Source organism: Microcebus murinus, chromosome 23 (assembly GCF_040939455.1).
Source record: "Microcebus murinus isolate Inina chromosome 23, M.murinus_Inina_mat1.0, whole genome shotgun sequence".
In the NCBI taxonomy this organism is placed as follows: domain Eukaryota; kingdom Metazoa; phylum Chordata; class Mammalia; order Primates; family Cheirogaleidae; genus Microcebus; species Microcebus murinus.
This window is the reverse complement of record NC_134126.1, coordinates 32,463,954-32,475,599: the sequence shown is the minus strand read 5'-3', so window position 1 is coordinate 32,475,599 and position 11,646 is coordinate 32,463,954. Positions and strand designations below refer to the sequence as shown.

The following is an 11,646-nucleotide window of genomic DNA, read 5'->3' as shown; positions in this document are numbered from 1 at the left end:
CCATCTACAGTTCTCATTATCCTCCAAAAAGGAGGAACTCTCTTTCAAATGTTTGCATTTGGCTTCCTTGTAGGAAGAGCCCAGTTTACACATAAACATAAAATAGTTATACTGCTGATCTTGTCATTCAATTTTGCAATCTACTCTTAAAAAAAATTAATCTGGAAATGTCACTTCGACTTTAAAAACTGTATTTATCCGGCCGGGCGCTGTGGCTCACGCCTGTAATCCTAGCTCTTGGGAGGCCGAGGCGGGCGGATTGCTCAAGGTCAGGAGTTCAAAACCAGCCTGAGTGAGACCCCGTCTCTACTATAAATAGAAAGGAATTAATTGGCCAACTGATATATATATAAAAAATTAGCCGGGCATGGTGGCACATGCCTGTAGTCCCAGCTACCCGGGAGGCTGAGGCAGAAGGATCACTCGAGCCCAGGAGATTGAGGTTGCTGTGAGCTAGGCTGACGCCACGGCACTCACTCTAGCCCGGGCAACAAAGTGAGACTCTGTCTCAAAAAAAAAAAAAAAAAACACTGTATTTATCCTAAAACTTAATATTAAAACTTTAGCTATTTAAAACTTTAATATTCTAACAGATGTTTATAAAACAAGATTCTTATCTAATGTAAACAAATGAGTTAGTCAAAAGTTAAAACTGAAAACACTTTACAAAGCAAAACTTAAAAAAATTATCATGAATTTCCAACTTTTTACAATCACCCACATTTTTCCTTTGTTATGATACATGCCTTTATACACTGTGCTTGTAAATTTATTTTTTGGCAGGTGGGGGACGTGGATTCAGAGCTTTGGTCTTAATTCCTAAATTCTGTGCATATTCATTTGATCACACATAACAATAATTTTGACTGCAATTGCTTTGATAAGAAAAAAATTATTTAAAATTCTTACCAACCAACGGAAGCTGTAATTTGTGAGTTACTAAAGAAAAGATTTAATATATAAACACAAAGATTAGCCATCTTTTTCCTAGATTGGGAATGTAAACAGAAGTTCACCATGGTTGTCTGCTAAGAGTTATTTATTAATTGTTCCACAATAGTTCTAAAGTTCATAACAAACTGAAGTACTGAAATAAGTCTGAACTGAAAGAATGACAATGTAAGAAGAGAGTTTTCCAAGATCTCCGTAACTCTCTTAAATTCTCCAGGACCACTGTTTAATTATGAGCAAATTTTATATTCCCTCAAAATCTATCCCTTTTTTTCTCCATTCTAAGATAGGCCTTACTTCCCTTAACCCTTTGCACTCGGATGTCAAGTGTGACTCGACACAGCTAGCAAAAATTAAAGAGATTAAAATTACTCTTTGAATGTATCAATAATTTGAAATATAAAAAAAATCCAAATAAGTAAGTTTGTATGAAAAGAAACTCCAGTTTTTTATTCTGCTGCCGTGCTTTGTAAAATCTGGGGTATTTAAAAAATTAAACCCCGAGTAGAATAAAGGAATCGAGAAAAAAGCAAGCGAGTGCAAAAGGTTAACACTCAACCCCTACCCATTATTCTTTTATTCCTCTACAAACACAGAGAACAAATTTTCCCCTTTGGAGTATAAGGTCCGACTCATGAAAATTTCCTCCAGCTATTTATCTACACTTCCCAAGAGGTACCTACTTCAACATATAACGTGCTTTACAAAGCTTACCTTGCAGAGCACATTTCAACCTAGGTAGCCACACTCGGGCTATAAAGAGCAGTCTTAAAGATATTAAGAACTCAATGCTATTCCCCCTAGGTAAAAAGGTACAGGTTGGTTGGGGGTTTTCATTCACTTTCGCCAGTACTTATGTGGGAAGCCATTCTGTGCAAATAAAGAACCAGTTATTGACTATAATTATTATACACTGAAATACTGTGAAGTCTAGTACCTGTGTGGTAGTTATTATCAGATGAGAAAGTGTGCAAAGAATTATAAAATTATTTGATTAGTTTATTATAAAATTCTATGGCTTTATTGAACCCAAATGTACTCCATAGTTAAATTGCAGACAGTAGTTAAATTAACTACTCTAAGTAGTTAAATTGCAGACAGATAAAAGTCCTCCTAACGTGATGATTTTTAGTTTACGCGTTAACTTTCTAATTATTTGTACAATAAAATTTCAGTATTTAGGCAATCTTCTAAAGCAGAAATTCTTAACCTGGGGTCTACAGGTAAGAATTTTTTTTGAGTCAGGAGAGGTCTTGTGAGCATGTAGACTGGCTTATAAATTATCACGTGTAGCTGTATCTCTGCTAATGTGCTGGGGTTGGGGGGACATCAATTCTATCAGCTGCCCAAAGAGTCCGTGACCCAAAAAATGCTATGCAGTACTTTCCTGCATGAGTGAGCCAAAGTTTCATCAAGACTTTAAATAGCTTCTGTTTAAGTTAGCCACGCTCAAATACAGCCAATGCTTTTATTTTTTAGAAAGCAAATACAAAAAAGAAAAACTATTCAAGTGTATGCCTTCTTTATGGTAAAAATCTCTTTAAAAACTAAAGCCTAACAGGACTTTAGATTTTTTTGATCAAGGCCAGGACAACAGAATTCCAAGATGCTGTCTTCATCATTTAAAATAATAAATTAAGGACAAAAAAATATAACAGGTAGAAAACAACATTTTCCCTCAAAACCTATCAGGGACTCTCTATCATCTCACAGAGTGAACAGATTGGCAAACCACCACACCTCTCTCCTCTTAAACACGAGGAGGGATCCCGTAACAAAAATATTCGTGGAACATTACTGACATAACCTCATGCAACATGATGCATGGATCGCATCATAGCACTGACAAGGAATCTTGCATCATACTTTAAAAATGAAATCCTATCATTACATATCACAGAAAACACGAAGACCATAAAACTCAGAAAGTGAGCCTTCAGAAATGCATTTTACTCTTAAAACAGAACTTTGACGTTCAGAAGCTCGTCTTTTTTCTTTTTTGAGAGCAGTTCTCTTTAACAAGAACCTATGAAACTGGAGGTATGCACTGCATGTGTCCTCACTGGGCCATATGCCCCACTGCTACCCACTTCGGGCCAATACGCTAATAATGACAAACAAGAAGAATGAACAACTTCTGCCTCTCTCATATGATTAGTATAATACAGGGAACTAAACTGAGGTCGAAATATTTATACCAATCCGCAATATTTTAAAAAACAAAAAAATTTTAAGTACAGATTTTTTCCCCACATTTTTGTGTTCTCATACTGAAACACCTCACAAATTACTTATCAGCAATTGCTAAATTATGATAATCCTTATTCCTGAATTTATAGTAGCACAACAGAAATCTAAAGCACTGTTTCCTAATTCATACCATAACATCTTACAAGTAAAGCTTTAATTTTAAAATGATCATATTCAGACACAGACATTCCACAAAAGAAAAAAAAAAGGGCAAGTAGGTGGGTTAAAAAAATTAATCTGTTAGAGCTAATCTCGAACAGAGAAATAATCAAGAGTTAGATTTCCATGTAGAATGAGTGAGACTCTGCTTAGCACTCTTGTTCAAGAAAATGACTAAATCTAGGGAGTAACATTCCAAAAAAATTTACATTTCCATTTCCTCATCATATGGACCCACAGGAAGAGATATTTCAAGCCATGCTTACTTAATAGAAATCATTTATTATTTATCCTACAATACTATTATATACCAAAAAAAGGAAAGACTCAAAGACCTACTCTGCCCTATTTGTAGCCACTAAATTTCAAAGCGCAATTTTCTCATGATCTACAATTTCTACTCCAACTTTAAAAGTTAACATATTTACTAACTTTCAAATACCTTTTCTGAATCGTCAATATTTACATGGTTTAGCTCTTTCCCTTTAATATTTACACTCAAAATTTTTTTAACATTATGATTTAACAATACTTTTTCCTACTAAAAATGCTCAAGGCCATTTTTGTCCAAGTCATACTATCATTTTATCACAACTTTTTTGAAGCAAAAAGGATATACCTAGAACCAAAAGACACTGGAATCTGATTTAAAATAAGCCCTCAATAAATAATCTCTCAGGAGTAATATTTAGGATGGCTCACCCAATTTCAATAAAACATTCTGATTTACATAATATTGAATTTCTATTCTTCCATATTGTGCACTTTAATAATATTCAACCCATTTTCAAATAAAATAAACCTAGAAACATAAAATATTTAAATTTAAAAAACGAACCATAAAAATGTACATCCTTATATTGCAGATTATACCACTGATGTAACTATTTTACGAAATGTCAGCAAAAATCTCGAAAAATGTGGCTGGATATTAAGCGATATCTCCTTTTTAAAATTTTGTGATTAACAGGACTTTTATTGGTAGTAAACTAGAGCAAACAATCAGAATAATACATATGCAGTATTCAGTACACACAATAAAAGTTAAAGAAATTCAAAACCTGTATAAAACAAAAAACTGGAGAAAAATCATACAGCTTAAGAGATACAGTGGTAAAGGTCCTCTCCATCCTTTGATTACAGCTTGTACTCTGTACCCAATAGAACTTACCGCACTTACTGAAATAAGAAATACAGACGTTTTAGTATTGAGTGTATTTAAGAGGATTAAACACATTTTCTATGAATCTTGCAATGACAAGTTGGTGACCCTTTAGCTGCTAAAGCTAAAGGAGGAAAGTGGGAAAAGGAAATTAACTAGTATTTTGTAACCATTTTTAATAATTTCTTATTTTCCAAACACTGCTTTTATAACAGAAGTGTTTTACACTTGCACAATATTAATTACTTTATTATACATGGAAGCCTGTGGTAGGCTGATTACACAATAAGACTGCAAACAACCAGTGGTACTTTTCTGACGTCAGAAGAGTACATAAGACTGAAACATCACCAAAAGTACATAAAAAACTCATTAGCATAAACATCAAAGTACATTAAAAAATATAATCAGGAAAAAAATACAATTGCTAAAAAGCGGTTTAGAGCAGAGCCACTGCCTATCAGTAGCTTCAAATGGCAATTAGCGTTCATAGCAAGTTTTGATGACTTTACAAGACCCCTGTACAATACTGACTAATGCACCCTTTTAAAATGTACATTAAAGGCTGCAATTTCACAAAGAGGTTCTGATGTCATTACTATACGCAGGCACACTCTTATCCCTCACAAGAGCTATGTCACGAGTTGGAATTACATCCTTATTAACATCCATCGAGTATGTGGGGTTTTATTATACATGGAAATCTGTAGGGTCTGTATTTTAAAAAAAAAAAGGTGGGGGTTGGGGAAGTTTATCCTACTGTTTTGTATTTGTATGCCACAAGGCATATAAATAAAATGCATAATGAATTACCTATTGGAATGTAAATGATTCTAAAATTGAAACTGTCAAGACAAGAGACAAGAGAGAAAAAGGCAGGCCCAGAACTCTAAGAAAAAAGACAGGTTAAAAACAAGAATAAAAAAACCAGAAGTTGGGTAATATGTAACAGCACAGACAAGAGAACATTTTTAGGTCATGTATAATAAATAATACATACCCCAAATTTCAACCAATTATACAATTCCAACTTGGGTTCTAATACTGGCACCAGCCCACTACTTGGGCTTCAACACTGTACTAGATGTCAGAATCGCTTAATGGAATTACAGCCTTGTTACAGTTGGGATAAAGAGAGGGTGCTTTTTTTCTTCTTTTATTAAAGCTATCATTCCAGGCTTTGATCAAAGATCCAAGAATATTTGTTCTACCAGGCTGGAATGAATGTGGTTTGTAAGTTCAGAGTACATTTAAAAGCTGCAACAAAATATAGGTAGCCAACAATCTCAGAATTTTGGATCAGCCCAGATGGAGATAGCAATATGAAATGCTTTCGATCCCTTACTTAAATGACAAAATGTATCATATCAGCCCAGACAGAGCAATTTGAAATGTTTTCGATCCCTTACTTAAATGATGAAATGTATATTATACTATCTGTAAGTTGGATATTCCATTACAGTGATAACGTACAGAATTCCCATGCGTTATTACACTTTCCTGAGAGTAAAGCAATTAGAATTAACCTTAATCCTAGCAACAAAGTTTTTTTTGTTTGTTTTTTTTTTGTTTTTTGGTTTTTTTTTGTGAGATTTTTTTGTTTTTTTGTTTTTTGCATTTAAAACATTTGGGCTATTCCCTGACGATCTATACATGTAAATTTGATTGCTAAACATTGTCACCTTGAATGTCAAACTATTTTTAATCTATTGATTTTGATTAAAAATCATAATACAAACAGAGCTAAAATCACGCTAACAAAATAAACTAAATATGAAAAGTTGCATTGAAAGGGCATTACATTATTCTTAATAGGATCGTGTAGAAACATTCCAATGGCAGTGTTGTCAAAATAAAACAAAATTACGTTAGAAGACCCCCAGCCTGGTCACTTTTGGGACCTTACCTGTAACTCTGGCTGGTGGGTGTCTTTACTCTTGTACTACATGGCTCACTTACATCAGACATCATATTTGTATACCCTGAGAAATCTGACACTGAAGTCCTTACTCTATGGTCCACTTCTCCGTTAGAGTTAGTGATAAAGGTCATTGGCACCCTGCTGCCCGACTTAAACTGAGAACCAAATGCTTGTGCAAAGTTCTCAATCTGGTATGTTGTTCTAGGCTCTATGTCTTTCTGAGGATCTATCTGGCTAGCTAACTCCTGAGATGGAATCTGAAAGCTTGTAGAGGACTCTAAGTTTTTCTGTTGTTCCTTCTGGCTAGTCAATTTCTGAGATGAGGACTGGAAGGCTGATGAAGTCTCTAAGTTCTTCTGAGAATCTATCAGATCATCCAGCTCCTGGGAAGGTGTCAACTGCTGATGTGTAGCATCCAAAGCAGATAAATAAAGACCTGGTTGAGATCCAAACAACATCCCAAAAGGAGGCTTTGGCAATGAAGATGGCAACACTGAGGTAACAGATTGGCCGAAACCACACTCCAAAGGAGATGTAGTGTATATTTGTTTTTCTGGAAATAAAGTGTGGTTGTGGAGAGGTGAAGACAAACTGACAAATTGGAAACCATGTCCAAGAGCAAAACCTGCATTAGTGGATTTTTCAAAAGCCTGTTGGAGGTATTTGGAGTATTCTTGCAACATGCTTGCTTTATCATTTGAAGGTGTTTGGGTGCCTGGGCTCAAATTTTCTTCTTGAACCAATTCTGAGTGTTCTCCTGAGGTGTGTATATCCACACGTGGTTCTGTTATATTGAAAGGATCCTCTTTCTGGCTTTCTGATTTGTTAGAGTATTGATCCAAAATACTTTGTAAAACCTCATCAGGAATAACAGACTTGTCATGACAAGACTTAATATCAGCATTTAGAGCTGAGGAGTCAATAAGTGACAATGGCGCCTCATTGTCCAGAACACTGACACCTGCAGACTGAATGACGGACTGTTGGGAGACCATGTGTCCTACATTTATAGAAAAGGCACTGTTGCTGCTGGCAGTTGGTAAATATCTTCTTTTCTTTGAAAACTGCATGGCATCATCATAATTACTACTTATCTGACCTTGTTTGCCACCTGTACTTTGGAGAAGACTAATGGCCTCCACACTATTATTTGATACTATCCCAAGTGAGCCACTTGGTTTCCCAGACAAGGATTTCTGTCCAACTATGTCTGGTAACGGTGACACAAAATTAAGGTAGTTTTTATCTGTATTCTTTCTGCTTCCTTTCTTGAAGATTAATTTTGGCACCCTTTTCTGTAGTTCATCTATTCCAGTGCCAATTATGCCTCCACTGGAAGACACAGTAGGCATTTCTACTGAGTAACTCTGCATGTTTATATTATTTGAGATTTGTGATTCATTTGCTTTACCAGTCTTATGTTCCTTGTTTTCAATAGCTATGCTTTTTGACTTCGTTTTTCTCCTTGAAGAACTTGTATTTCCCTGAGACAACACAGCCAGATTACCCATATTGTTATGGTTTGATGACCCAGGTTCCGCACTGGCGGCTCCTTTAACTACGACTTCACCACACGTACGCCTGTGCTTCAACAATCTATCAGTCCTTGAAAAATACTGTTGGCAAGTGTCACACTTATATGGCTTTTCTCCACTATGCGTCCTCTTGTGTCTCTCCATATGGTACTTCTGAATGAACTTCATGCTGCACTGATCACATCCAAATGGCTTCTCTCTACTATGAATTTTCTCGTGTCTCTGCAGCAGGTATTTCTGAATGAAACCCATACTACACTGGCTGCACTGGAAAGGCCTTTCTCCTGTGTGAATGAGGACATGTCTCCGCAGGTGATAGGAGCTTCTAAAAGCAGCACTACAGTGATCACAAATATGAGGTTTCTGACTTGGGGAGAGGATGGCACCTTCTCCATCTCCAACCAAAGAAGGTTTGGAAGATGCACTTGGCTTCCTCTTGGCTTTGATTCCCTGAGATTCTGGCTTTGGCCTCTTTGCCTTTTTGACGTTAGTGTCCTGCTTTGGCTCCTCGTTGCCATGGTGGTCATCAGTCCTGCTGCTGCTGCTGAGTAACACGTCGCGGTGGTGCTGGGCTGGTTGCTGCTGGACATGCTGGTGGAGAATACTGAGGTCCTGGATGACGCCGTGGCTCCCTCCTTCCCCGCCTCCTAGGCCCGGAGATCTCTCTTCAGCCCCAGCGAACAGCCCCCCGTAGTGGTGGTGGTGGTGGTGGTGGTGGTGGGACTGCTGCTCCTCGAGATCCGTGGGTTTCTCCTGCTTGATGCTCACCAAAGACTGCAAGAATCCCCAGGAGGTCCTCTGCGAGGGGAAGGCCGCGGCCGACGCCGCGGGCTCCTTCTTGAAAGTCATGTCCGGGGCCGGCGGAGGGGGGGGCTCGGCGGCCGGGGCTGCGGAGGTAGAGGAGGATAACACGCACTGCGGGGGAGGGGCGGCCGGCCCCGCCGGCCGGGTGAAGCTGGTGACCGGGGGGAGCCGGTGGTTGAACATAACCATACCCTGGGGGAAGGTGGGTTCCATCTCTGCCCTCCTGCCGCCGCCGGAGCCGCCGCCGCCGCCGGAGCCGCTACCACCGCTACTGCCGGGACCGCCGCCGCCGCTCAGGAACCCACTGCCGATTTTCATGCCCCGGAGGAGGCCTGGCTGAGGAGAGGAGGAGGAGAAGGGAAGAGGGAGGGAAGGAGCTGGAACCGGGGCCCGGGCCGGGACCACCGCAGCGCTCCGGACCCCGCCGCGCCGCCGCCCAGACCGCAACGCGCCGGGCACCGAGTCCCAGCGCGGCCGCCCCCGGCACCGGCGCGGACGACCCTGCGACTCCTCCTCGGGCCTCGCCCGCGCCCTCCCACACCCACCGGCAACACTTACGGGTCTCGCCGCCGCCGCAGCCGCCGTCGCCTCCAGTTAATAAAAATAACGCCGTCCTCTCCACAATGGAATTAAAAGCCTCCCCGGTACTGCGCAGCCGCGGCGCGGTGTCTGCTGGGAACTCCTCGACCCGGCCGGAGGGGAGGTCTGCGGCGCCACGGCGCCTGCGCCTCGGCTTCCGCCCGGCCTGCCTGTCAATCACCGGGGCGGTTGGGTGGAGGCGGTGGGGCCACGGCCAGAGGGGCCGGGACTGGGCGCCCGGCTGAAAAAGGGGCTTCCGCGGCGGACAGGCGTGATTGGTGGGCTGCGTTGAAGGAGGTGAAAGTGGCTGAGGGGGTTCTGGGCGAAAAGCGCTCAGGAGGTGGAACCCGGACGGCAGGAAGTCCCGGGAGACCGTGCCGCAGGGTGCCGTGGGAGATGCAGAGAAAGGGGCTGGAGGAGAAGGTGGGGGCAACTGAGGCACGAATGTTGGGGCTTTCTTCACTTAGGGTTTGCAATCCAGGTATTGAAACAAAATCCAAACCCAGCAGTGAATCGTTTAGGGCACTTTAAGTTTCATGTAAAAGCATTCAACTCTAAGTGCTCAACATTTATTAAGATGGTTAAGTGGATAGATTTCTTCTGTCATTCCTTTTCTCTTGGAAACAATAACGGGGGCATAGCCTTTGCATTTGTAGGGGGAGCCTACTTTGAAACTGAATAGTGGTACCTTGGCAAAAAAAAAAAAAAAAAAAAGTTGTCTTACTGCCAACCTACCTGAAGGCTATTGGAAAAGGAAACCGCGAGTAATCCAGGTGTAGCAGTCCTGTAAAACACGCCCACACACATACTTCATCATCATCAGATGTTATTTAAATGCCCACGTACCTTCTTCTCAGTCTGGCTAATGAGTCTGTTTGCCACGTTATATGTTATTTGACAACCAGGCCCTTCTAAGATCTCTGCAAGGGTCCCCTCTTTCCTCTCCAGTGTAGAATACCAAGGAACTCATGCAAAATTACGAATTTTTCTCTTATGGGAAAATTATCAAGTAAAATCTGGAAATCAAAGTTATCAGCAAAATCAAATATTTATTCAGTTCCTAATGTACACAATGCACTTAATTTCATATCAGGCATGCAAAAATCTAAACCAGACATTTTCCTAATTAAGAGTATTTATAAATCACATAACTTTTTTTTCCTTTTTTTTTTTTAGACAAGGTTGGAAAGGACATATCACATAAATTTTTAATAGAAAGAACTAGAAGTATGACAATAGTTTATTTACATAGCATATTTTCTTAATGAAGTTATATGTACACCTCACAATATTTCTAGCGAAATAATTTCTAATAATTAAATAATAACTGATGAATTTCACAATTGAAATCATAAGGATTATTTACTAATACTTATGGGCCTCTCTTAGCCTGCCTTAAAAACTTAAAAGACAATATTAATTATCATTTTGAGATAAATAATCATACTTTTCTAACCCCATGCAACAATGTAAGCATTCTACCACTTAAACTGAAACTTTAATACAGTCTAGTATAGTTGTGATATGGCAAAATATATATTTGGTCTTCAATCCGTTTCCTGGCTTACAAGCCCTAAAATCCTTGGAATCTCCAAAGTAATAAATGTCTTTTTGTATGCTAATGAGTTGACTAATGGCTGGCAGCCCCTAGGTAGCTTCAGAGGGGGGCTGATCACCGGAAAGACCCAGGCAGGATTTTAGAGCGTTGGGACTTTCAGCCCCACCCCCCAACCTCCAGGGAGAGGAGAGGATCTGAAGGTTAAGTTGATCACCAATGGCCAATGATTTAATCAATCATGCCTATGTAATGAAGCTGCCATAAGAACTCGAAAGAGCAGGGTTTGTTGTGCTTCCAGATAACTCAGCAGGTGGAGGTTCCTGGAGGGAGGTGCTCTGGAAAAGGTCTTGCCCCTTCCCACACACCTTACCTTATCCATCTCTTCATCTAGAGTTTATCCATACCCTTTGCAATATCCTTGGTAATAAACCGGTAAACACAGGCAAGTGTTTCGCTGAGTTCTGTAACCTGCTCTAGCAAATTAACTGAATTCAAGGAAGGGCTCGTGGGAACCCGGATTTGGAGCCAGTCGGTCAGAAGCACAGATAAAACAACCTGGAGCTTGTAATTGGCATCTGAAGAGGGGACCATCTCGGAGGACAGAGCCCTTCACCTGTGGGGGCTGATGCTATCTCCAGGGAGACAGTGTCAGAATTAGATTGGAGGACACCTGGCTGGTGTCCACTGCAGAAATGTGACCACACACACTTGGTCACAGAAGTCTTCT

The 11,646-nt window shown here is 40.2% G+C and overlaps 1 protein-coding gene across 2 annotated transcripts; it reads right to left on the bottom strand.

The window, feature by feature from the left end:
- Positions 1 to 839: 839 nt before the first annotated feature.
- Positions 840 to 9,450, bottom strand: ZNF281 (zinc finger protein 281). 2 transcript variants are annotated; one of them, XM_012744451.2, is made up of 2 exons: positions 9,341 to 9,450; positions 840 to 9,118 (listed from the first exon to the last, which is right to left on the bottom strand). In XM_012744451.2, the coding sequence occupies exon 2, from the start codon at positions 9,098 to 9,100 to the stop codon at positions 6,425 to 6,427; it is 2,676 nt and encodes an 891-aa protein (XP_012599905.1). In that variant the 5' UTR covers positions 9,101 to 9,118; positions 9,341 to 9,450; the 3' UTR covers positions 840 to 6,424. The 2 variants fall into 2 exon arrangements, with proteins under 2 accessions (XP_012599905.1, XP_012599906.1); XM_012744452.3 differs by having other exon boundaries at positions 840 to 9,114.
- Positions 9,451 to 11,646: the final 2,196 nt, after the last annotated feature.

Coding starts and splice junctions, on each gene's coding strand:
- ZNF281 (XM_012744451.2), bottom strand. CDS start 9,100: ATGAAAATCGGCAGTGGGTTCCTGAGCGGCGGCGGCGGTCCCGGCAGT.